The 24,129-nt window shown below is 39.6% G+C and overlaps 2 protein-coding genes across 2 annotated transcripts in view; one reads left to right on the top strand and one right to left on the bottom strand.

Moving 5' to 3' along the window:
- The window catches only part of izumo1 (izumo sperm-oocyte fusion 1), an 18,216-nt gene extending 15,569 nt beyond the window's left edge, over positions 1-2,647 (bottom strand). Inside the window, exon 1 of the mRNA XM_030130460.1 lies at positions 2,590-2,647. Within this exon, the coding sequence (XP_029986320.1) occupies positions 2,590-2,647 (58 nt within the window). The remainder of the gene's footprint in view (positions 1-2,589) is intronic.
- Positions 1-24,129, top strand: part of LOC115416629 (myogenesis-regulating glycosidase-like) — a 24,773-nt gene extending 644 nt beyond the window's left edge. The window contains exons 2-6 of the mRNA XM_030130465.1: positions 6,976-7,457; positions 14,353-14,884; positions 18,406-19,210; positions 19,302-19,420; positions 23,775-24,129. Coding sequence (XP_029986325.1) covers positions 7,177-7,457; positions 14,353-14,884; positions 18,406-19,210; positions 19,302-19,420; positions 23,775-24,122 — 2,085 coding nt within the window. The 5' untranslated portion in view covers positions 6,976-7,176 and the 3' untranslated portion in view covers positions 24,123-24,129. The remainder of the gene's footprint in view (positions 1-6,975; positions 7,458-14,352; positions 14,885-18,405; positions 19,211-19,301; positions 19,421-23,774) is intronic.

Genomic DNA, 24,129 nt, shown 5'->3' with positions numbered 1-24,129 from the left:
ATTGGCTGGGTTTCCATCTGCGGCTGTGCAGTGACTACCTGCTGTTTACCTGATTAAAGCCTCTGCACCCCCCACCCCCCCCTTCCTGCCTGCTGGACACTGCTGCTGTTCTGCACAAACCTACTGCAGGGTGCGAGTACCACCAAAGTGTGCACAAACACTGGCTGAACAGCTGTGGTGCATCTCTGCAAACATATTGCATCATATTGCAGACATATTTGTTAGGCTGTTTTGTGCCATATTTGGAACATTCTTTCACCCTGCGTTGTGCAGTTATCATTAGGAAGAGTTGGAAGGAGGAGGAAAGTGATAAATGTATTTATCATGTACAGCACAGGTGTCAAACATGTGGCCCAGGGGCCAAATCCGGCCCGCCAAAGGGTCCAGTCCGGCCCTAGGATGAATTTGTGAAATGCAAAAATTTAACTAAAATATGAACAATCCTTTTAGTTCAGGTTCCACGTTCAGACCAGTTCAATCTGCAGTGGGCAGGACCAGTCAAATACTATCAGAATAACAGAAATAATGACAACTGAATATGTTTCTGTTTGTAAATGTAAATATTTTCATGTATTTACACTAAAACAAAGAATAATTTCACCAAAAATGTGAATAACCTGAACAAATATGAACAACCTAAAATGTTTTAAGAGAAGTCAGTATAATTTTTCCAATATTCTGTCTGTTATTAAATGTTTTGTGTGTTTGTAGATCCACTGTGATCTGTAAGTTATAATGTACATGTGGAAATGATAAACTGAGGCAGAATAGTGTTAAATTACGCTCATTTTTTCAGTTTGTTCATGTTTATTCACATTGTTTGAAAGGATAGTTTGTAGATGGAAACATTTTTATTGTTTAAGTTTACTTTTTTCGCTCTAAAACATAGAAGTTTGGAGTTGACATTATTTCTATATGATTCTGTTCTTCTTTTCCTGGTTGGGCCCACTGCAGATCAGATTTAGCTGAATGTGGAACTGAACTAACATGAGTTTGACAGAACTGGTGTACGGGGTGAAAACCTTCAGCTGTGTGGAACCATACTCATGGTGTGCACTGTCCAAGTAAAGGCATCATGCAGCAGACTGGATTCTCCTGTTGGGAAGATTTGAACAAGTTGCTTAGTGACGAAATATAGTGAAAAATATTATATGTCATCATTTTCTTTCCAATTGTTTTGTTTACATTGTACAAAGTAGGCGGATTCAGGATTGTATTGTTCTTATTTCTACTTCTGCATATTTTTATGTGGAAAAAGGACATTTTGCTTCATAATTGCTTTCTTCCTCGATAGTCATGTTCTACTGTTTGTCACAACATGTTCTGACTGTCGAGAAGAGTTTAAACCACAAATCTTTTGCATCTTGTTGCATTTTTTGTCATGTTAAATCTTTGACATATTTTATGGTTTGTCATGTCTTTGTAATGTTATTTCTCTCTCGTTACAGCTTTTGTGAACAATCTAAAATCACATGAAACCACCTGCTTTCATGAATTTTCTCTCAGGACTAAAAATCAGCTTTTAAGTATCAAAGAAATAATGACTCAACCTTTATGGTTTAAATAATTGATACTGACTGGTATGAGCTTTTTTATTCTAAAACCTTTGGCTATTCCACCCAGCTGTAAAGTACTAACAGACAGTCTGACTAAAAACAAACAATAAGATCCCGCTCTAATGTTCCATTGGACCGCCTGTAGCTTTGATTACAACATGGACATCCACTGTGGCATCCTTTCAGTATGCCTGTGCAATGTCAGTGTTTATTTCCATCATTTTTTGGACGTATAACATCATTGAATCTAGACCCGACTAGAGGATGGAACCAAATGAAAATTTCACATCACGGTTATTGTGACCAAAATTATCACAGTTATCATTATCATCGCGGGATTATTGAAATTGTGCTCAAAAAGTACTGATACACACACTGAAAGAATTTAACCAAGTTGTGTTTTGAAAAAAACAAAAATAAAATAAATAAATAAATAAAATAAAATAACAGTCCCAGTGTCCCTTCTGTGTCAGAAACATTCCAATATTAACCCTTAGTGGTCTGAGTCTATTCTGTCTGTTTTTCAGTCCTTTTGATTTGGCCTTTATATACTATAGAAACAAATGTTTACTATACCCATGTTTGGATCTGTTTTTTCAGCACAACTTCATCTATATCATCTGTCTGTTATTTTTTCACTTTAACCTACTATAAAAACACAAAAGGACAAAAAACACAAAAAATATATAAAATCCGATTTGAAAAATGTATATAATTTATTGCATAAATAATACACAGATTCTTAACAAACCTTTTCACAGACTTTAAAAGTGAATATTGGTTCCAAATATTAGGTATAGAAAATTAAAATTGTAATAAATTCAAACTATACTCAAATATTTGACATAAAAGCAGATATTTACATAGGGTTTTTTCCCCTAAAAGTGCAGTAATCAAACACAGTTATCATGTGGATTAGAATTTAAACACTAATACTAACCGTCTGTGATTTTACCGCCGTTTATCGTTATACCGGTAATGGTTCCATCCCTAGAGCTGACCAAATGAATGTACCCCAGACCCTAACACTGACCCCACAGTCTTATACTACTGTAGGTCTGATGGGGCGGTGGGTCCAGTGCCAGCACCATCTTGTGTTAGTAGTTTTGTTTATGAGTTTTGTTCAGTTACAGTTAATGGTTACATAACACAGTTTAGTTTCAGTATTTTATTTAAACATTCTAATGTGGGTGCACACATATTAGCTCTGTTTGAATTATTGACTCACGTTGCTCTTCAGTTGCAGACAAAAGAGCAGAAAAAGGGGCGTGGCTAGTATTTAACCCTTTCATGCACAGTGGTCACTCCAGTGGACAGCTGTTCTCTTGTATAGTCATGGATTTTGTTGTTTTAGTTCTATATCAGCGAACACAGTGGACACTCACTCTGCAAAAATCTAAATCTGTCCAAGTATATTTGTCTCATTTCTAGTCCAAATATCTGATCACACTTAAAATCAGACAGAATCACCTACAGAGGAACTTTTCAGTCAGATAGAAGAACTGATTTATAGATAATAGATCTGCAAAATCTGATTTAAAGTAATCTGAACAAGATCATTTTCACTTGTTCCACTGGCAGACTGTTTTGCTTGAATTAAACAAAAAAATGTTCCTCTTTAGGTGATTCTGTCTGATTTTAAGTGTGATGAGATGTTTGGGCTAGAAATGAGAAAAATACACTTAGTAAGATTTAGATTTTTGCAGTGCATGCACAATCCCATAATACACTGGAATTCAGACCATTACTGTAACTGTACTGTTCTAGATAAACCTGATCTGCACTAACATGTTTGAGTGGAAACCAATTGCTTGTTATTAAACTATAATTAACAGGTTTTGTTTTTTTGTTTTTTTTTTTGCATATTATTTCCATGATGTGAGTAATAACTAGTATTAGAGTATGTTAAAATGTGAGAAAACATCAGATTATCTGCATTAAAAATGTTTTCATTTCATAGTTTTCACACAGTTTATCCATAAATACATTTCTTTGCTTCATAAATTAAACTCATGGTGTCCAGCTGAGTGGACACTTTTGCAGCTGTGAAGAATAGGTTCATAAAAACAATTTCAATCGCATTGTTTTTTTGTTTTTTTTTAATGCCTCAAGGAATAAAAACACTCACGAATAAAACTCTTGATTAAGGCTCTTATAATTCATGCATGAAAGGGTTAAGACGGGGGAAGGAACCAATGTCACCAGACTGGGGGGGGGACGACGACACTGTTTGTTTATTTGTGTTAATTTAGTTTAAATTCTTGGTTTAAATCACATTGGTTTCACACAGTTAGTATTTAGTGTCTAGTTATGATTATTATTTTTTTTATGTTATTTTGACTAAGTTAATGGTTTGGTTTAACTTCATAGTATAATCCCCCCCCCATCTTTGATTTGGGTCAGTCCGTTCTATTTCAGCCCACCTTGGTTCTGTGTCTGGTTCAGTCAGTTTTGGTTCTGTTGCAGTTTGGTTTAGTTTGACCTCAGTTGGGCCCATCTTTGTTCATTTTGTTCTTTGCCATTTTTGGAGCTTGTGTTAACATTTTTCTAACTTTATTAAATTATCATTTTTCCTAATTTTCCCACCTTTGTCCTGGTCCTTATGTTTGGTCCTCTATGATGGGTAATCACCTCTCTTGGCTCATGATGCACCCATCACTCTGGAACACCTGGAACAATCTGGACTCATCAGACCACATGAAACACAGTCCAGTCTCTATTAGACGGATGGTTGTTTATGAAAAGAGCAAAAGTTGTAACATGGGGTTGGCCAAGAGCTACCGGATGGACACCCTTACCACATTTTTCATCATACGGCTAAAATGTCCTTAGGGGGTCAAATGAGTGTCCATTTGTGTCCAAAACAGTTGTCCTAAAGTCATAGAAGTGTGTGTAAATAATGCTAATCCATTTGTGCACAGACTACTGATATTCTCTGACAGTGGAAGCTCTATTTTCATAAATATTGGATTTGGAATAGCACGTGGATGTGAAAACTTTTGCTGGTGGACGGACGTGACATTACCCATGATGCTCTGGTCAGTCCCAGTACTTTATTAGGAATAAACTTCTAGACTTCCTATTGCTAATTGTGCTCTTCTTCATAAATGTTGGTATTGTGGATCTAAAACAATCCCAGCTGACACAAAAACACTAAATGTGTCAGTGGACGGATGTGACATGGTTGTTGTGGATCCCATCATACTGATGCTCTGCAGCCATGTCAGCGTTTACACTAATGATCCCTGTGCAAAAACTAGGAGCACTATTATTTATTGGATAGTTTAGCATCAGACTAAAGAGGAAAGAACAATCTAGAATTGTTCTTTGTGTCTAAAAATGCTTCTTATTGTAAAAGTGTTGATGTAAACAGTGCTGTGTGCCATTCTTCATGTATGTATTGGTGGAACAGAAGCAGGATGGATCAGCACCATACTCCAGATTGAACCTGTACAAATAAAACATGTGATATGGAGGAGAGAATCTGGGAAGAAAAACTGGGGAATCTAAAAGAAGAGAAGATTTGTTTTTCAGCTCAGTTCAGTTCAAATAGAACTTGTCCATTTGTGACATGAAAATATAGCATTAATTGTGCTGAAATGGTTCATTTTTGAGCTGAAAACATAGTTCATATGAGCATCAACATGTTGAACAGAAGTGAAATCCTGTCCATTTGAACAACTGTCATTTACCAACACAAAGTTCCTTTGGATTCACTGAGACTGATTTAATATGAGCACAGACACAAAGAAGAGCTGTGAGCACATTTGAGCCGAATAATAATGATAATAATGGATTATAATGATGATGATCATAATAATAATAATAATAATAATAATAATAATAATAATGGATTAGATTTCTATAGTGCTTTTCTATGAACACATATTCAAAGCACATACAGTGGATCTATTATTCATTCACTCTCACATTCTCACTCTGGTGGTGTTAAACTCCATCTGTATCCACAGCTGCTCTGGCGGGGGGGGGGCAGACTGACAGAAGCGTGGCTGACACTTGGCACCACACGGCCCCTGGCACCACCGAACATTCCTACACATTCATACACCAGTATGACTGACTGTTTTTGTTTGCCCTTTCACAATTATTTATGGTAGAAAGATGAATGATGCCTCATTTTGCAGGGAATAATGAGCACTTTTAGATGTGTGATGGAAAAAAATGTTTGAACCTAATTTTCTGGCTTAAAAATAGTAAAAAAATAAATAAATAAATAAATAAATAAAAAAAAACTTGGTACCAGATGGGCAGAAAATGAACATTTGTTTTTGACCACTTTATAAAACTTGCCTTAAGGTGCGGTTCCAGTTTTCATAAACCTGTCAAATCTTTACTGTCCTCTAGGGTATCTATTCTGCAAAACGGTAAACAGTTTGTATTTTTTCAATATATAAGGGCATAAAATAGGAAGAGATCTGAGTAACGGATGGACAAGGGAGAAGAATTACAAGTTTCAATGGTTTATTCAGCATATTTATGAGTATATACATTACATATATAATATCTACAAATTCAAATGTCGTAAACTAATTCAATACATTTGAACATAGATTTATGTCGGTTTATTAGATATTTGTAACCACTGTAAAAAGAGTAGCAAAAGGTTTTTAAATGGACCTTCCAACTGGTCATATATATAATATTGGTCCAGTAGAAGAGTGAATGGAACTGACGGACAAAGAACACAAACAGACATTTATGCAGAATATAATGCCATCTAAGTATTTTAAAAATATTCCTCTAACAAGTAAAACTTGTTCTGGACACTAGAAGTAATGTACTTCCAAAATATATAAGTCTTCCAAAGGTGATTTAAATGCATTTTTGGACCTCGGCGTTAACCTTCCCTAACCCAGACCCAGTATTTAAGTCCAAGTGGTGAGCTTTTAGTCCAGGGTGTGTGTCTGGTCATATACTGAACAAATGAGCATGGATGACGCAGTGGCACTTCACACCACTGTAAAAGTGAAGTCTACGATCCCATGGTTATGGGAGTCCTTTTGTCTTAAAACAGAAATGTACCACAGACTTAACCCTGGGGGGTGGGGCTTAGGACCTGTGCGTCACCCAGCACAGAGGGACAGATCAAGATGATTTGTCTCCACTTTTTTTTTTCCATCTTTATATACAATCTGTCTTTCCATGGTTTATGACCTCTGCCTACAAGGTTGTGTTTTTGAAGCGTTGGTTTGTCTGTCTGTGTGTAAGATAACTCAAAAAGTTCTGGACAGATTTGGATGAAAATTTCAGGAAATGTTGATACTGGCACAAGGATGAAATGATTGAATTTTGGTGGAGATCGAGGGGGGGGGGGGGGGGGGGGCTGATCTGCCTTGGCGGAGGTCTGGACTCTCCGAGTGCTTCTAGTCTGAACTGTCTCTGTTTGTTTGTGTTGTAGACTTGGACAGATGCTTCCACAGTGGGCGCTCGGCTGTGGACTGGCAGCTCGTTGTTAAGCCAGTCTCCTTCCATGTCCATGCTGGTCTAGGTGAAGACGATAGTGAAGAAATTCTCGCTCAGACTGACGTCCAGTGAAGCTCAGCAGGCTGCCAGCCGTCCACACCTGCCTCTGTCCACCTGACTGCCTCAGGTCTTCAGTATGTATCAGATCGTCCCGGTGGCTCCTGGGGAGCAGCAGATGGTGGGCGGCGGTGCGAGCGGCTCCCCCCTTAAGAAGAAGCTGGCTCGTGAAGGCCGGCCCCTGGTGATGGCGGGTATGTTGGGCTGTGTGCTGGTGTTGGCTGCTGTGGTGGCGTGGTGTTACTACTCGGCGTCTCTGCGTAAAGCTCACCTGCTGAAGACCGAGCTGCTGGACCTCAACAAAGACGGCTTCATCATTCGGAACCAGGCGGGGGCAGTCATCTTCACCATGACATTCAGGTGAGCTCTGTGGTGACCTGTTTGTCATTTACAAGATTTATTTTCCTTGTATGAATTCCAATGCAGCTAAACACTAAAGTATCCATAAAATATACACTCTAATGCTGTGAATGTACTAGGGGTGAAACGATTCCTCGAGTAATTCAGGTACCTCGATTACAAAAAATGATCGAGGAGTTTTCTCTGCCTCGAGGAATCGCTTATTTAATTGTAAAGATCAAAGCACGGCATTTCGCTCGGACTATTTAATGTGTCACAACGTGCTTATGTTACTCACGCAAAGGAAGATGACGGAGGGCTTAGAAGTGTTCGGATGAAGCAGCGGGAGGATAGAAGAGACGAGCATAGACAGACGAGTGAATACAGCAATGATGACGAAAGAAAAAAAACACAGTAAAAAAGACAGAAAATGTTGAAAGTGTGGAAGCGTTTCAGAGGTAAACACTGTGTCATGTATCCGTTACAACACGGCCCTTCCATAAGACAACAGCACATCTGTGATGGAGCATCTACTCTGTAGACCCCCAGGATGGAGCGGAGGAGCCCAGATCAAATAAAATTCATGTGGCGCAAATCAATGAGATTAACGTTAATGTTCCTTCCTAACATCACATCAGCCCTGCAGAGGGTTAGGTTTGTGTTCATTATGGAACTGTCCAATGTGTGGAGAGTTTAGTACGATTTTCACAAGCACAGATTTAGGCAGCGAGCCGTGATTTGCACGATTAATTTCCCAAAAGCAAAAGCCAAAGTGGTGCACAGCTGGGTGAAAGCTTTCTCTGACCGTGTCTCAGCTGAATTTTGGCAAAATCCAACTAGTTTTAGCAAAAATGAAGCAAATCATCCATTAACTAGATGTGTGTGTGTGTGTGTGTGTGTGTGTGTGTGTGTGTGTGTGTGTGTGTGTGTGTGTGTGTATGTGTGTGGGGGGGGGGGGGGTTAAAGGTTGTGAGACAGACAGATCAGGTGGGGGGGGGGCATTGCCTTGATTCTCCTGAATATAACAGAAATGTGTCAAACTGTTCATACATTGACTCGTTCAAATGTTCTTGTCTGTTTTATGATACAACTCATTCCTGTTTTGTCTAATTTGTAAATTCTGAAATTTACAGCTGCCAAAGTTCAGTTGCACATCAAAAAGACAATGTTTATGCCTTTTTTAAAATTTATTAATGTTATATTTTTGATATTTACAAGAAATACTGTTGAAAATAATTAAATTTTATTTGTTTTTATTTGTATTTGCAGTTGCCTCTGAAGATGTTTCTAGTCAAGAAAATACATTTTGTTGCGTCTGCACCGTATGAATGTAACAAATAAAACTGCTAATTATCAAAAAAAAAAAAAAGAAAGAAACCAATTGGTCCTTCATTATTCAGTGAAACACCTTATTTCCTCTTGTGTATTTATAATTGCTCTTTAACCAAGCAAAAATAAGTTTTATCCGATTACTCGATTAATTGAAGGAATTTTCAGTAGAATACTCGAATACTAAAATATTCGATAGCTGCAGCCCTAGAGTCTCCCAGACAGTAAGTGTTGGCTAACAGTAGAAGCTTTTTTTCCGTGTCTCTTTTGGGCAGTTTTCCCTCTTTGTGTGCCGCTCAGACTGTGTAAGGCCGTCGGTCTGCCACATGTGAGCGCAGGATGGAACACTCCAAAGGCCAGACACATGATGACACCCTTAGGGAACACTGGTTTAGTCACGGCCCTTATCAGCTGAGCTCACAATGACAGAAATAGCAGCGGTAGTCTTTGGGGCAGTAGTGAAACAAACTTCAACTTAAGCTTTCAATACTTTCCTGACTGTGATTGTAACTGTAACTAATAAGAACTGTGTCACTGTCCAGTCCAGTGAGAGCGACGGAGCTTAAACCAGGTTGATTTATTCAGACATTTGAACTTGTATTTGTCATTACTGGAGGTTTTGGCATATTAAAAGAGAATCAGTGTGTGGAAACCTGCGCTGACGGCTGAATCCAATGTGTTCTGCTTTAATAATAAATAATATGACAACGTGATGAGCACAGTTTTATGTGTAGTTTATAAACAGACTGATAGAGCAACTAATGTCTGAGTAGTTTACTGCCAAGGCAACATGAAGGAAATCACATTTCCTGGTGGTGTGGCAGACTTGGCCTTAAAAAAATAAATTGCACCTATTTGGGAACGTGATAGACTTGAACTCATTAGGGTCCAGTGTCGCTCTTTTTTTCTTCTTCTTCTTTAATGTTTATTTTCAGTGGTCAGACCAGCTTTGGGCGTCATCACCACACAAGGGGAATGGAGTTCCTACAGTCTCATTTACGGGTTCTGCTTTGTCTGATTTTGTTCCACTAGGGCACAGGTGTCAAACATGAGTCCTGGGGTCCAAAACTGCCCCCCCCCCAAAGGTTCCATTGCGGCCCTGCAGGATGAAAGTGCACAAATGAACCTGAACAGTCCAGGTTGAACAAATCCTTTTGGTTCTGGTTCCACATACAGACCAATGTGATCTACAGTCAAAAGAACAACACAATAACCCAGAAAGAATGACAAACACACATTTACTGTGAAAAATTATGTGGAAAAAATTTAAGTGAAAAAATAAGATTACACTGTGAAAATATTTACATTTACAAAACTATTCTTTCACAATAAAATGCAAATAAATACATAAATAAAAACAGATGAACAACCTGAAATGTGCAGTTTGAACAATATTCTGTCTGTTCCTAAATGTTTGGTGCATTTATGGATCCACTGGGATCTGCAGTTGTGTTCAGAATAATAACAGATGGAATATTGGAGAAATTGTTCAAATTTTAGTTCAAACTCCAACATTTGAACAATATTCTGCCTGTTCCCAAATGTTTATGGAACACTGTGTGTAAATGTACATGTAGAAATAAGAAGTCCAGGCAGAATAGTGTTCAAATTGTACACATTTTTCCAATGAAATTTCAGTTTTTTCAAGTTATTCACATCTTTTTTGTAAAATGTAAATATTTTCATAATTTAAATGGGATTTTTTAAACTAAAACAAAATTAAAAACTTGGATTTGTCATTGTTTAAAGGTTATTCAGTCATTATTTTACTGGTCTGGCCCACTGCAGATCAAACTGGGCTAAATATGGAACTGAACCAGAATAAGTTTGACAGGCCTGCACTAGGGAGTATCGTCAGAGTCAAGTTTGACACCTGTGATACAATGTTGTACATGGTTTGATTTGGTATTTGGTTTAATGTAAACTCTAGCCCACACCTTAGTGGACAGTGAGAAAGAGTGCTTGAAGCAACTTTACATGTATTTCTTTTTGTATTAAATCACCATGAAAGCTGCAGTGGACACATGACAGAACAGTTGGAGTGCCCGTTATACTGGCAGTAAAACGCTGTACACACACTGGCCCACTGTCATACAGGCACAGAAATCTGCTCCAAAAACAGTCAGGTAGGACTATGAGTTGTTGAAAAACTCATCTTGCAGTTGTGGGCGATATTATGAGTGGTGATCAGGATTTGAGTTTTATTCTACTAGTGTGTTTTTCAAGGAAAACATAAACTAGTATTTAAAAAATACCCAAACTACTTCTACTACTATTTCTGCAAATGAATCCTCTTAAATATTTTGAATTTCAGCCGTTTTCAACCTCAGAATGGCACAGACTGATGTTGCAGTTACTGTTTGATTAGTTACTTTAGTAATTATTCAGTTTCTGATGATACTGTCTTAAAATGTTTGTAATAATAATAATAATAATAATAATAATAATAATAATTAGGCCTGTTACGGTACACAAAATTTTCGGTTTGGTACGTTTTCGGTTTTCAAAGCCACGGTTCGTTTTTTTTCCGGTTCGGTACGGGAAGAAAGAAAACCCCTCAAAATGTCTATTAATGCATTTATGAATTTTTTTAAACATTTTTCCCCCAATTTTTGGAGACAATATAATATAGAAAAACAGGAATAATATAATTCTGCTGCTATAAATCAAATAGAAAATATAATAAATTATTAATATCACTAAATGTATTTGAAACATTAGTATTGCACTTTTCCCTGAAAGGGAGTTTCAAACAAACAAGAAAAATCTAATCCCAGTTCTGTCAGTTCACGTTCTACATAAAAATAACATAAAAATTCCACATGAAGTGCAACATTAACAAGAGGGTAAACTGGTGTTCTGTTGAAACAAACTGAAGAGAAACACTGACAACAAAATGAACCACAGGATTTATTTTAGGACAGAGAACAAACTGTTTAGGACACTGTGTGTATTTGTGTGTGTGTGTGTGTGTGTGTGTGTGTGTGTGTGTGTGCACGGGGTATTTTTTTTTTCTTTTTTTTTTGTTTTTTGTCGGAGCCGGGGGGTGGGGTGGTGGGGTGTGCAGTTCTATACCTGGGGGTGCGGTCCATAACTAACGTAACGAACGCTGTCGTGAAACGAAAGTGAAATTTTACATACTTTCAACGTTCTATTTATTCCTCTGTTATACAGCATGTGACAGACAGACACACACACACACACACACACACACACACACACACACACACACACACACACAGACAGAGCTAGTGTCAGTGTTTTAGAACTACCGTAGTTCCTTGGGGCCAAACACCGTCCGTCTTCTCTCCGTCTCTTTCCTGGTTGTTGTCTTTCACCTGAACCTGAACTGATCCAAACTGGACTGGACTGATGCTGGAGGGTCTGCAGTCTGTTCCCTTCAGGTTCACATCAGATTTGTTGTTTTTTTTTAACCTTATATCAGCTGCTATTTCATATTTTGGGTCAATGTGTGCTCCTTTATTAAGTACGTGTGAAACTTGCACGGATTTAAAGTTCCGCGTCGAATGACGTCTTTCGTTTCTTTTTCTCATCATACTGTGCCGTTTGGGTTCAGCTGTGGACCGAACCGAACAGATGTGTACCCAAACGGTTTGGTTCAGTACGTGTACCGTTACAGGCCTAATAATAATAATACATTTTATTTGTACAGCGCTTTTCATATAACTCAGACACTTTACATGCAGCAGATAAAAGCAGAAACAGACATATTAAAAACAGATAAAAACAGGTGCAAAAGGCAGGTATACGAAAATAAAACTGTTAAACATTAAGATTAAACATTAAAAGCAGTTTTAAATAAATGAGTTTTTAAAAGGGATTTGAAGGTGTTGGGGTCGGAGCAGTGTCGGATAGAAGGTGGGAGGGAGTTCCAGAGGGTTGGAGCTGCGATGGAGAAAGCTCTGTCCCCCCAGGTTCGGTGCTTGGCTTTTAATGGTGGGGTGAGGAGGTGAGCAGAGGAGGACCAGAGGGTGCGGGAGGGGGCATGGGGCTGAAGGAGGTCAATGAGGTGGGAGGATGGAGGGCTTTGTGGGTGAGGAGGAGGATCTTGAATGTTATTCTGTGTTTGACAGGAGCCAGTGGAGGTGTTGGAGGATGGGGGTGATAGGGCTGTGCAATTAATCAAAATTCAATTACGATTTCGATTATTACACGCAACGATTACAAAAATTATGTAATCGAGAAAAAACAATTATTAATTTTGAGTTGTTTTAATTCACGCGCACGCAAGCTACCATGAGCTGCTCTGCCCCGCCCCCCTCTAAGCTACTGCTGCTGCTAGCCGGCAGGTCCACCCCAAGAGGACAGTTGGACCAGTGGTCTGGAAAAACAGCAGGAGAATCACAGCAGAAGTGCTTGGTAAACAAAAAAGGCAAGTCCAATTCAATTGTATGGAGTCACTTTGGGTTTGATGAAGAAGACGAAGAGCAAAAACACATCACGTGCAAAAAGTGTTTGGTAGTTGTGTCCGCACCGACTGCTAACACAACAAACCTTTGTGACCATCTAAAGTTTAACCACCGCCACCTTTATCAGAATCTTATGAAAAACTAAAACACATAAAAACAAGTCCGTTTACAACTTCGCCCGCAATGCAATCTTCAGTCTCCGAATCTCTTTACGCTGTAACTCCCGTATTAACCTAACGCTAACCCGTATAACCCTAACGTGCCTATTCCAGATGGCTGATGTAAACAGAAGGCCTGAACTGAAACCTCACGGCACGTCACTGAATTTACTGTTTCATACTACATTGAAAATACTTAAATTTATAATTTGCACTTTACGTGAGGTTTTTTTTTTATTGCTACAGTTCTATGGCAAGTCTATAGCAGTTTAATTCCAATGCACTATTTGTTTACAAAAGGAAACATACTTGAATTTACAGTACACTTATTTGCATTCAAAGATTTTTTTGTTTCGTACAAAAGTGAACATACTTTGTTTTAGTGGTTAAAAGCTTTATTTATGTTTAAGGAGTATATTTTACATTGTTTTGCAAGAAAAAAATAAACAACTTTAAGGTTAACAAATAATCGTTTTTAATAATCGTGATTTCAATTATTGCTAAAATAATCGTGATTATTTTTTTTTCCTATAATCGAGCAGCCCTAGGGGGTGATGTGTACACGTGATCGGGTGTGGGTGAGGAGGCGAGCGGCAGAGTTCTGAATGAGCTGCGGTTTATTGAGGAGTTCAGAGGGTACACCACAGAGGAGGCTATTGCAGTAGTCGAGTCTGGAGGTGATAAACGCATGAATGAGTGTTTCAGCTGCAGGGAGGGAGAGAGATGGACGGAGACGGGCGATGTTCTTGAGGTGACAGAAGGAAGTTTTAGTGACCTGTCTGATGTGTTGTTCAAAACTGAGGTTGGTGTCGAAAATGATTCCAAGGTCATGAGGTGACATCAGCTGTGGCCTTTCACTTCTAAACTTGTTGTTCCATTACACTTTAAAGCCACTGTTGGTTCACTTCCAGCACAAATGTGACGTGGTGTTTGCTCTGTTCCGTCCCAGTAAAACCTTTCTTTTGTGTGGTGGTTCCTTCTGCTCACACACTATCCCAGGTCTGGCACTCTGGATCTGGACTCCTGCTCCAAGGAGGGAAATATTCTCAGCTGCGCTCGCTCGGACTCTGGCAAACTCAACTTCTTTATCCAGACAGTGCGGCCAAAGAACACGGTGATGTGTTACCGTGTTCGATGGGAGGAGCTGCAAGACAAGCACCTGGTGGAACACACCATGGACTATAATGTGTCTCACTGGTACGGCGGCGCAGAGCTGGCCACGCAGCATTGGCCTATATGGATTCAGGGTGAGGAGGAACCCAGGCCTTTCATAGCCAGTGACGTGTACTCAAATCGAAACGCTTTCGGAGGAATTCTGGAACGCTATTGGCTGTCATCAAATGCGACTGCCATCAAGATTAATGACTCTGTACCGTTTCATCTGGGCTGGTCGGAGAAGGACAGGACGCTGAGGTTCCAGGCTCGATACCGGGACTCCCCGTTCCGACCGGCAGAGGGACAGCAGCCCTTCCCGGAACTCAGCTACAGAGTGTGTGTGGGTTCTGACGTCACCTCTATTCACAAATACATGGTGAGTATAGATGACACACAGCGTACCACCGTCAACAGTATATGACCATTAAGAACAGCACCTTCGACCTTCCCTCTGGGACAGCATATGTGATTGGATCTTCCAATGAAGCTCGTTAAAACCCTTACATTCATATTTAGTTCATCACCTAAGGTCCAGATGGTGAGATCAGTCACATGTACACTATAGTTGGTGAAGTCATTTATCCAAAAACACATGCCTGAGATGAAAATTCTCCAGCATTGTTACATTCACACAGATTTAATTCTGATCAGACAAGCCCACGTCAGTGAAATGATCGGTGGTTCCAGGTTCCTTTATTTGTACCCGTAGGTAGATTTGTTTTGCAGTCGAGGGGATTGCTTTGGTTTTACAACAAGACATACATTGAACATGTTAGACAGGTACTGGAAGGAGCTGCCAGACAGGACAAACAGTGTTCAGTGTTCCACCATTCATCAGTACAGCAGCACGGAGAAGGAAAAGAATAAAAGAAATAAATCAGATCAAATACATAAAAACAAGATGCAATCAAACACAATAAAAACCAGAAAAGATGAAAACAATGTGGGATAAAAAGCAGGATAAAAACATAAAATTTAAAAATCTGAAGTCACAATAATAATAAATAGAGCAAAGAAATAGAATAAATGATTAAAATAAGTTAGTAAAGTGCAATGTCACTGTTTTTTTATTGAGTTCAGTGACAGCGACAGGAACAGCTGTTTTTATAAACGCTGTGTCCTGAACCTGGAACTAAAAACCTGCGTCCAGAGGAAAGGAGCTGAAATTCACCCCCTACAGGATGGGAGTCATTATTCAGAACTGATGGAACCATCCTCTGGACCTGTTTAGTGGACAGGGAGGAGGGACCAGACTGGGACTGACCAATCAGGCGGCTGGACCATCTGACAGTTTGATTCAGGGAGTTTTTTCTCTGCAGCTGAGGTCTGAGTGAACCACGGCACCAGGCAAAAAGACAAAACAGACTCAATAAAGGAACCATTAAACAAAGTTCAAATGGTTCGGTCCATGTGGTGATAGACACTTCATCAATAGTTATATGGAGATTATTCACCAGAATGGTCATAAAACTGACCATCTGACCAACCAAGGTTACTATTGTTAACGAAACTAACGGAATGACCAAAACTAGAACTGGAAAAACATTTTCGTTAACTGAAATAAATAAAAACTATAATTAAAAGAAAAAAAAAAAACATAACTAACTGAAACTGTATTGTGTGTTTACAAAACTAACTAAAACGGATACAAATTCTGGATCAAATTCCCTTCGTTTTGGTCTTTGTCAATGTCAGATTGATGTTAAATGGATTTCTTTGTCTCTCAGTTTTCTGTGCTGTCTCCATACGACACTTTTTGCTCCGTCACTTGTGTTCACTGTGGTTTCCAGTCGTCTTCTGGTCCCCACTCTACCTGGAAACATGGAGACTAAAGCAGCAGAGTCCTGTCTGGGATTGATTTGAATAGGAGCACAGAGAAGAAGAGAAAAGAGACCACTGAACTACAACTAAACTACAACTAAACTACAACTAAAACTAAACTAAAATTAAACTACAACTAAACTAAAAGTAAGCATTTAGAAAACTAGAAAAGCACACGGTGAGTGCAGATCACTAAGGCAGATCAGTGCCCCCCCCCGTGGCCCCCTCCCCCTGATCACCACCAAAATGTAATCATTTGTTCCTTGTGCCAGTATCAACATTTCCTTAAATTTTCATCCAAATCCATCCATAACTTTTTGAGTTATCTTGCACACGGACAGACAGACAGACAAAAACAGAACCTCCTTATAATAATGAAAATTAATAAAAACTATCAAACCTGCTCTAAAAACGAATTCAAACAAACTGAATTAGAGAAAAAAAGTCAAAACTAAATAAAACTAAACTATTATGAAAAAAATCCAAAACTATTAGAAGCTTGTGGCCAACATATTATATTATATATATATATATATATATATATATATATATATATATATATATATATATATATATATATATATATATATGTATATATGTATATGTATATATATATATATATATATATATATATGTATATATGTATGTTGGTCTTTTGAGGTTGAATCACAATCTCAGTCAAAATTCCTCTACTCTGTTATTAAATCCAGGTAAGTTACTCTGTAACTAGAAGAAATCCAAAACAAGTGGTCTCATCATTGAAGTCAACACTAGTCCATGTGGTCCTGGGTGTGTCATCCATCTGTTTCCTCTTTATCACCTCCACCTGCCACAGTCCAGTTAGTTTGACTCACTTCTGATAACACACATATTCTCTGTGGCTGTTGTGTTTCTGGCCTTCAGCGCTCCTGGCCCAGCCTTCTGCAGACCAGACCACAGGAAATGCAATGACACAACTTCCTGGAGAAATGCTGCCCCCTGTTGGTGACAGTAGGGTTGGGGTTTTAAATTCAATTCAACCTTAAAACACAATAAACTTACCGGACATTCTTTGTTTCCAGTCGCCTGTTTGGATAAAAACTTATGCAGCTGATGACTGAACACCAAAACACATGTTTGAACTCTAGACTGAGTTACATCAGTTCAAGCTGAAGCAGTACAGTTTAAAAACACAAAGTGGTGTGGAGGCTGTGGATCAGCAAGACTGTAGTGATACCATACACATCACAAAACTAGGATCACCATACCATATATCATGATATATCATGATACTGTTCAAAAGGCAATTTTTTTTATATGTTTCTTTTTTTAAATGATTATTTCCTTGAAGAATTGAATTCCAGCAGAAATCTGCCCAAATACTAAACACATTTGTATTTGATCCCAACAGGATCTAATGTTCTATCAGCAAATGTTCAAACTGTGTTCAAACTGAAATTCCGTTTTACACACATTCCAGTTTCAGATCCTGTTCAAATGTTCAGATTCTATTAGTTCACAACTAACATCAGAACAGGATTTGAGTTCAATCCCAACAAAGGAACGAACATTATTGAATAAAAGAGTGTGAAATAAGAATAAATACAATATAAACAAAAAAGAAAAACAAACAAAAATGAACCTCCACAATATCTGCATTTGAATAAATACCTGAAAATATCCATACAGTACTTTTTAATATCCATACAGTATTGTGAAATGAAATCTGGTGATATATTGCAGAACCCATACTTTCTTACAGCCCTAGTGGTGTGATGAGCCTATTTTTGGGTCTGATACTTTTCATACTTTACATCATAACGTGTATCAGGCCGTCTAAGCAGAGTGGTGTAATTCACCACTCAGAAGCAGGAGTTTGTCAAACCCTGCTGATTTCAGATGATCATGTTGCTCTTCTCAGAACCACTGGGTTTGTATCAGTTCCAGCTGCTTTGATTCTCAGTTTGGATCTGAACTAAATGTGCTGAAACACCAACTAACACACATGGGCTCGAGGATCCAAACTCAGGTTGAATTTTCTGTTTATACTCGGACGGAAACAAAAAAACTAGGAAGTGTGTTTTGTGTTTTGCTCAGGTGCGTCGGTATTTTCCTAAACCTGTCAAGGTTCCATCTACTGAGGTCTTCAAACACCCGGTGTGGTCCACGTGGGCTATCCACAAGACCGCCATCACCCAGGAGAAGCTGCTGCGCTACGCCTCTGACATCATCACACACGGCTTCACCTGTTCCCATCTGGAGCTGGACGACCGCTACACTGCCGATTACGGGGAATTTGACTTTGACCCGCAGAAGTTCCCCAACGCCAGCGGTATGTTTGACAAACTTAGGGAAGACGGCTTTCAGGTGTCGCTCTGGACGCATCCATTCATCAACTATGACTCCATGAACTTCGGAGTTGGCGTGGAAAAGGGGATGTTTGTGCGTGAACCTGGCGGTGAGCTGCCCGCTCTGGTCCGCTGGTGGAACGGTATTGGAGGAATCCTGGACTTCACCAACCCAGAGGCCCGCGACTGGTATTCCTCACATCTGCGAACGCTCAAAAGCCGCTACCACGTCACCTCCTTCAAGTTTGACGCAGGAGAGACCAGCTACCTCCCCCGTCAGTTCAGCACCCTGGTCCCGCTGTCCGACCCCTCCACCTTCAGCCGCCGCTACGCAGAGATGGCCATCCCGTTCAGCGAGCGCGCAGAGCTGAGGGTGGGCTACCAGAGCCAGGACGTCTCCTGCTTCTTCAGGATCATCGACAGAGATTCGGTGTGGGGCTACGAGTTAGGCCTCAAGTCCATCATCCCCACTGTTTTAACCATCGGCATTCTGGGATACCAGTTTGTGCTGCCTGATATGATCGGAGGGAATGCGTACCCCAACCGCACTGCAGGTCTGGATCACAACACACACAGTGCTCACATCTGATCTGTGGTAGATTTGTACTGGTCAGCGTGACCTCTGACCTCAGGATTGTATTGTAGGAGCTGTAGGTGACAGAAGTGGCCTTCCAGACAGAGAGCTGTACATCCGATGGTTGGAGCTGTCGGCCTTCATGCCTGCTATGCAGTTCTCCATCCCACCGTGGGCCTATGACAATGAGGTGAGAACACAAGGCACATGGACATGGGCTCCCACAGTCCAACAAACTGACCGGTCATATGGTCACACCGGGCTGGAGATGTTTTTCTGGAACGCTTTTGACTATATTGCTTAAAATCCCATTCACGCCTGATTACGACCAATTAATTAAATGCTCTAACACAAAAATAAAAAAAAAATGTAGTCACCTGTGGAACAGACAGGACTGAAAAAACACCATCCAATCATTTTGAGCGCCCACTCCAAATGATTGAACAGTGATATGTCTATCAAACTCAACTGTCATTTGTCCCTCCCCCCTCTGTTCATACCCCTCTTCGTACATGAATCGTGCGTTCGTAGAAGTTTGAAACAACTGGTACAAGAAACAAAGACGGAGCCAGAGCTAGGTTATATTAGTTACATTAGTTATATTAGCTATATTAGCTACATTAGCTATAGTAGTTATATTAGTTATATTAGCTATAGTAGTTATATTAGTTATATTAGCTATATTAGTTATGTTACACTGAACAAAAATATAAACACACCACTTTTGTTTTTGTTCCCATTTTTCATGAGCTGAACTCAAAGATCTAAAACTTTTTCTGTGTACACACAAGGTTTATTTCTCTCAAATATTGTTCACAAATCTGTCTAAATTTGTGTTAGTGAACACTTCTTCTTTGCTGAGATAATCCATCCACCTCACAGGTGTGGCATATCAAGATGCTGATTAGACAGCAGGATTTTTGCACAGGTGTGCCTTAGGCTGGCCACAATAAAAGGCCACTCCAAAATGTGCGGTTTTATCACACAGCACAATACCACAGATGTCACAAGTTTTGAGGGAATATGCACTGGTCATGCTGACTTCAGGAATGTCCACCAGAGCTTTTGCCTGTGAACTGAATGTTCATTTCTCTACCATAAGCCATCTCCAAAGCTGTTTCAGAGAATTCATGAAGAAGACTGTGCGAGGAAAATGGTGGTCACACCAAATACTGACTGGTTTTCTGACCCCCCTGGACCACCCAATACAGTAAAAGTGCACATTTTAGAGTGGCCTTTTATTGTGGCCAGCCTAAGTCACACCTGTGCAATAATCCTGCTGTCTAATCAGCATCTGGATCTGCCACACCTGTGAGGTGGATGGATTATCTCAGCAAAGGACAAAGGAGAAGTGCTCACTAACACAGATTTAGACAAATTTATGAACAATATTTGAGAGAAATAGGCCTTTTGTGTACATAGAAAAAGTTTTAGATTGTTGAGTTCAGCTCATGAAAAAGGGGAGCAAAAACAAAAGTGTGGCATTTATGTTTTTGTTCAGTGTAGTTATATTAGCTATATTAGTTATATTAGTTATATTAGCTATAGTAGTTATATTAGTTATACTAGCTATATTAGCTATAGTAGTTATATTAGTTATATTAGCTATATTAGTTATATTAGCTATTTTAGTTATATTAACTTTTAGTTATATTAGTTATATTAGCTATATTAGTTACATTAGCTATATTAGTTATATTAGTTATATTAGCTATATTAGCTATATTTGTTATGTTAGCTATTTTAGTTATATTAGCTATATTAGTTACATTAGTTGTATTAGCTATAATAGTTATATTAGTTATATTAGCTATATTAGCTATATTCGTTATGTTAGCTATTTTAGTTATATTAGCTATATTAGTTATATTAGCTATAATGGCTATATTAGTTATATTAGCTATATTAGCTATATTCGTTATGTTAGCTATTTTAGTTATATTAGCTATACTAGTTATATTAGTTATATTAGCTATATTAGTTATATTAGTTATATTAGCTATTTTAGTTATATTAGCTACATTAGTTATATTAGTTATATTAGCTATATTAGTTATATTAGTTATATTAGCTATATTAGTTATATTAGCTATATTAGGTATATTAGTTATATTAGCTATTTTGGTTATATTAACTATATTAGTTATATTAGCTATATTAGTTATATTAGTTACATTAGATATATTAGCTATATTAGTTATATTAGCTATATTAGCTATATTAGTTATATTAGCTATATTAGCTATTTTGTGTTTGTAGGTTATTCCTGTGGTTTTATGAGCCTGTGTTGGTCTGTTTAGTCAAGGGATCAACCTACTGGAAAACTCTGGACTGATACAAATACCAATATTTGAATTGATATTTTGGTCAATAAACTGTTCTGACTGATGCTGTTTTATAGTTTTCATAGAGGGTCTGCACATATGTGACGTCCCCCCCAGGCCACGCCCCTCTCAGTCAGACTGAGTGTCTTAAACCAACCTGCTCAACATGTCGGAGTATAGCAGTAAACACAGCCAGAGCAAAGGACCATGGGAAATCTGAAATTAAATGAAGGACATTTGGACTGGACATGGATCTGGACCAGCTACCAAAGAACAAGTGGTCCATGAACACTGACATGTGGACACAAATGGAGGATCCAGACCTGATCCAGGGGGGAGGGGGTCAGCGCTATTTGGACCTGAAACTAATATACATGGTTTCATCAGGACTGACAACCAGGGTCCAAAACTAGGGCCCAGAACCAGCTGATCCAAAGGCTCCAAAACTAGGGCCCAGAACCAGCTGATCCAAAGGGTCTAAAACTAGGGCCCAGAACCAGCTGATCCAAAGGCTCCAAAACTAGGGCCCAGAACCAGCTGATCCAAAGGGTCTAAAACTAGGGCCCAGAACCAGCTGATCCAAAGGCTCCAAAACTAGGGCCCAGAACCAGCTGATCCAAAGGCTCCAAAACTAGGGCCCAGAACCAGCTGATCCAAAGGGTCTAAAACTAGGGCCCAGAACCAGCTGATCCAAAGGCTCCAAAACTAGGGCCCAGAACCAGCTGATCCAAAGGGTCTAAAACTAGGGCCCAGAACCAGCTGATCCAAAGGCTCCAAAACTAGGGCCCAGAACCAGCTGATCCAAAGGGTCTAAAACTAGGGCCCAGAACCAGCTGATCCAAAGGCTCCAAAACTAGGGCCCAGAACCAGCTGATCCAAAGGCTCCAAAACTAGGGCCCAGAACCAGCTGATCCAAAGGGTCTAAAACTAGGGCCCAGAACCAGCTGATCCAAAGGGTCTAAAACTAGGGCCCAGAACCAGCTGATCCAAAGGGTCTAAAACTAGGGCCCAGAACCAGCTGATCCAAAGGCTCCAAAACTAGGGCCCAGAACCAGCTGATCCAAAGGGTCTAAAACTAGGGCCCAGAACCAGCTGATCCAAAGGCTCCAAAACTAGGGCCCAGAACCAGCTGATCCAAAGGCTCCAAAACTAGGGCCCAGAACCAGCTGATCCAAAGGCTCCAAAACTAGGGCCCAGAACCAGCTGATCCAAAGGTCATTTCCAGTCCAGCGTGGACTGACCCCAGTGAATCTATGCATGATCTACTGGGACTGAGCAGATTTACTGAGTCTAGTTCAGATCCAGTCCTTTATCCAACACAGATACTACTGCTGTGGACCAGCAGGGCACCACTGCATTCTGGGAAATTAGCAGATTTACACCACCTGGTTTAAATTAACACATCATTCTGAGAATATTATGGCTTTATTGTCAGAATATGACGACTTTAATCTCATAAACCAATGACATTTTTGTTAAATTATGAGTTTTTTTATAACTACGACTTTATTCTCATAACATTGTGATTCTTTTTGTGTTCAACTTTATTCTAATTAAATTCCAGGTTTTATCTCCATATTTTCTGACTTTCTTCTGGTAGTGCCCAGTGTTTTTCTTTTCTTCTGTGGTCCTAATACTCCGTCGTAGCTTTATTCTCCAGTTCCTCCGTATTTGTAAAACTAGGTTGGCCTCAGTTTCAGTTAGTTTACTAATCATGTAGGAGCACAAGGTTCACAATCACAAACTGAAGACAAAAACCAGGAAAGATCTGATCATGAAACCAAGAGCTGCACTAAGAAGGACCGTTAGCCAAAACAACAGGTCATTTCAGGTCTGATTGGACCCAAAAATACAGCATCAGTGAATGTTAGCTGAGCCCAAACAGGATCCACAGATCTAGGTTTGGTTTCCTGGATTTGTGGATCCATCTCCTTCTCTTTTCTTTGTCTTTGGGTGTCTGTAAACAATAGCTCCCACTGCTTTAAGAACCTGAAAATACAATCAAACACAACAGCTCTGCCCCATTTTGGATTCAGTCTTGTTCTTCAGTTTAGACAGGATTGAAGCCAACGCTGTCACTCATCTGCCTCTGTCTGACACTCAGTGGGCGGAGCCACAGTGATTTCCACTAGCGCTGACATCACATGCAGACCCTCTGTAGTGAATAGAGTTAGTTATTCCACTGGATTTAACGAACACTGTGTACTGTTTTCTATGCAGGTGATACAGATAGCGCAGAAGTTCACTCAGCTCCATGAGACTCTGGTGGCCCCGAGGGTTCTGGAGCTGGCTGGTGAGGTTCTCGACACAGGGGATCCGATCATAAGGCCGCTCTGGTGGATTGCCAATGATGATGAGGTGGCCTATAAAATCGACTCCCAGTTCCTGATTGGGGACGATCTTCTGGTGGCTCCAGTGTTGGAACCGGGGAAACAGGAGAGGGACATCTACCTGCCTGCAGGACGATGGAGGAGCCACAAGGGCGAGCGCGAGCATAAAGGGCCCATATACCTCACAGACCACCCTGTGGACCTGGATGAGGTGGCTTACTTTACATGGGTTCACTGAAGAGGCT

The sequence above is a fragment of the Sphaeramia orbicularis genome, unplaced genomic scaffold (assembly GCF_902148855.1).
Source record: "Sphaeramia orbicularis unplaced genomic scaffold, fSphaOr1.1, whole genome shotgun sequence".
In the NCBI taxonomy this organism is placed as follows: Eukaryota; Metazoa; Chordata; class Actinopteri; order Kurtiformes; family Apogonidae; genus Sphaeramia; species Sphaeramia orbicularis.
The sequence above is the reverse complement of the archived record's forward strand: the minus strand, read 5'-3'. Positions and strand labels throughout refer to the sequence as shown.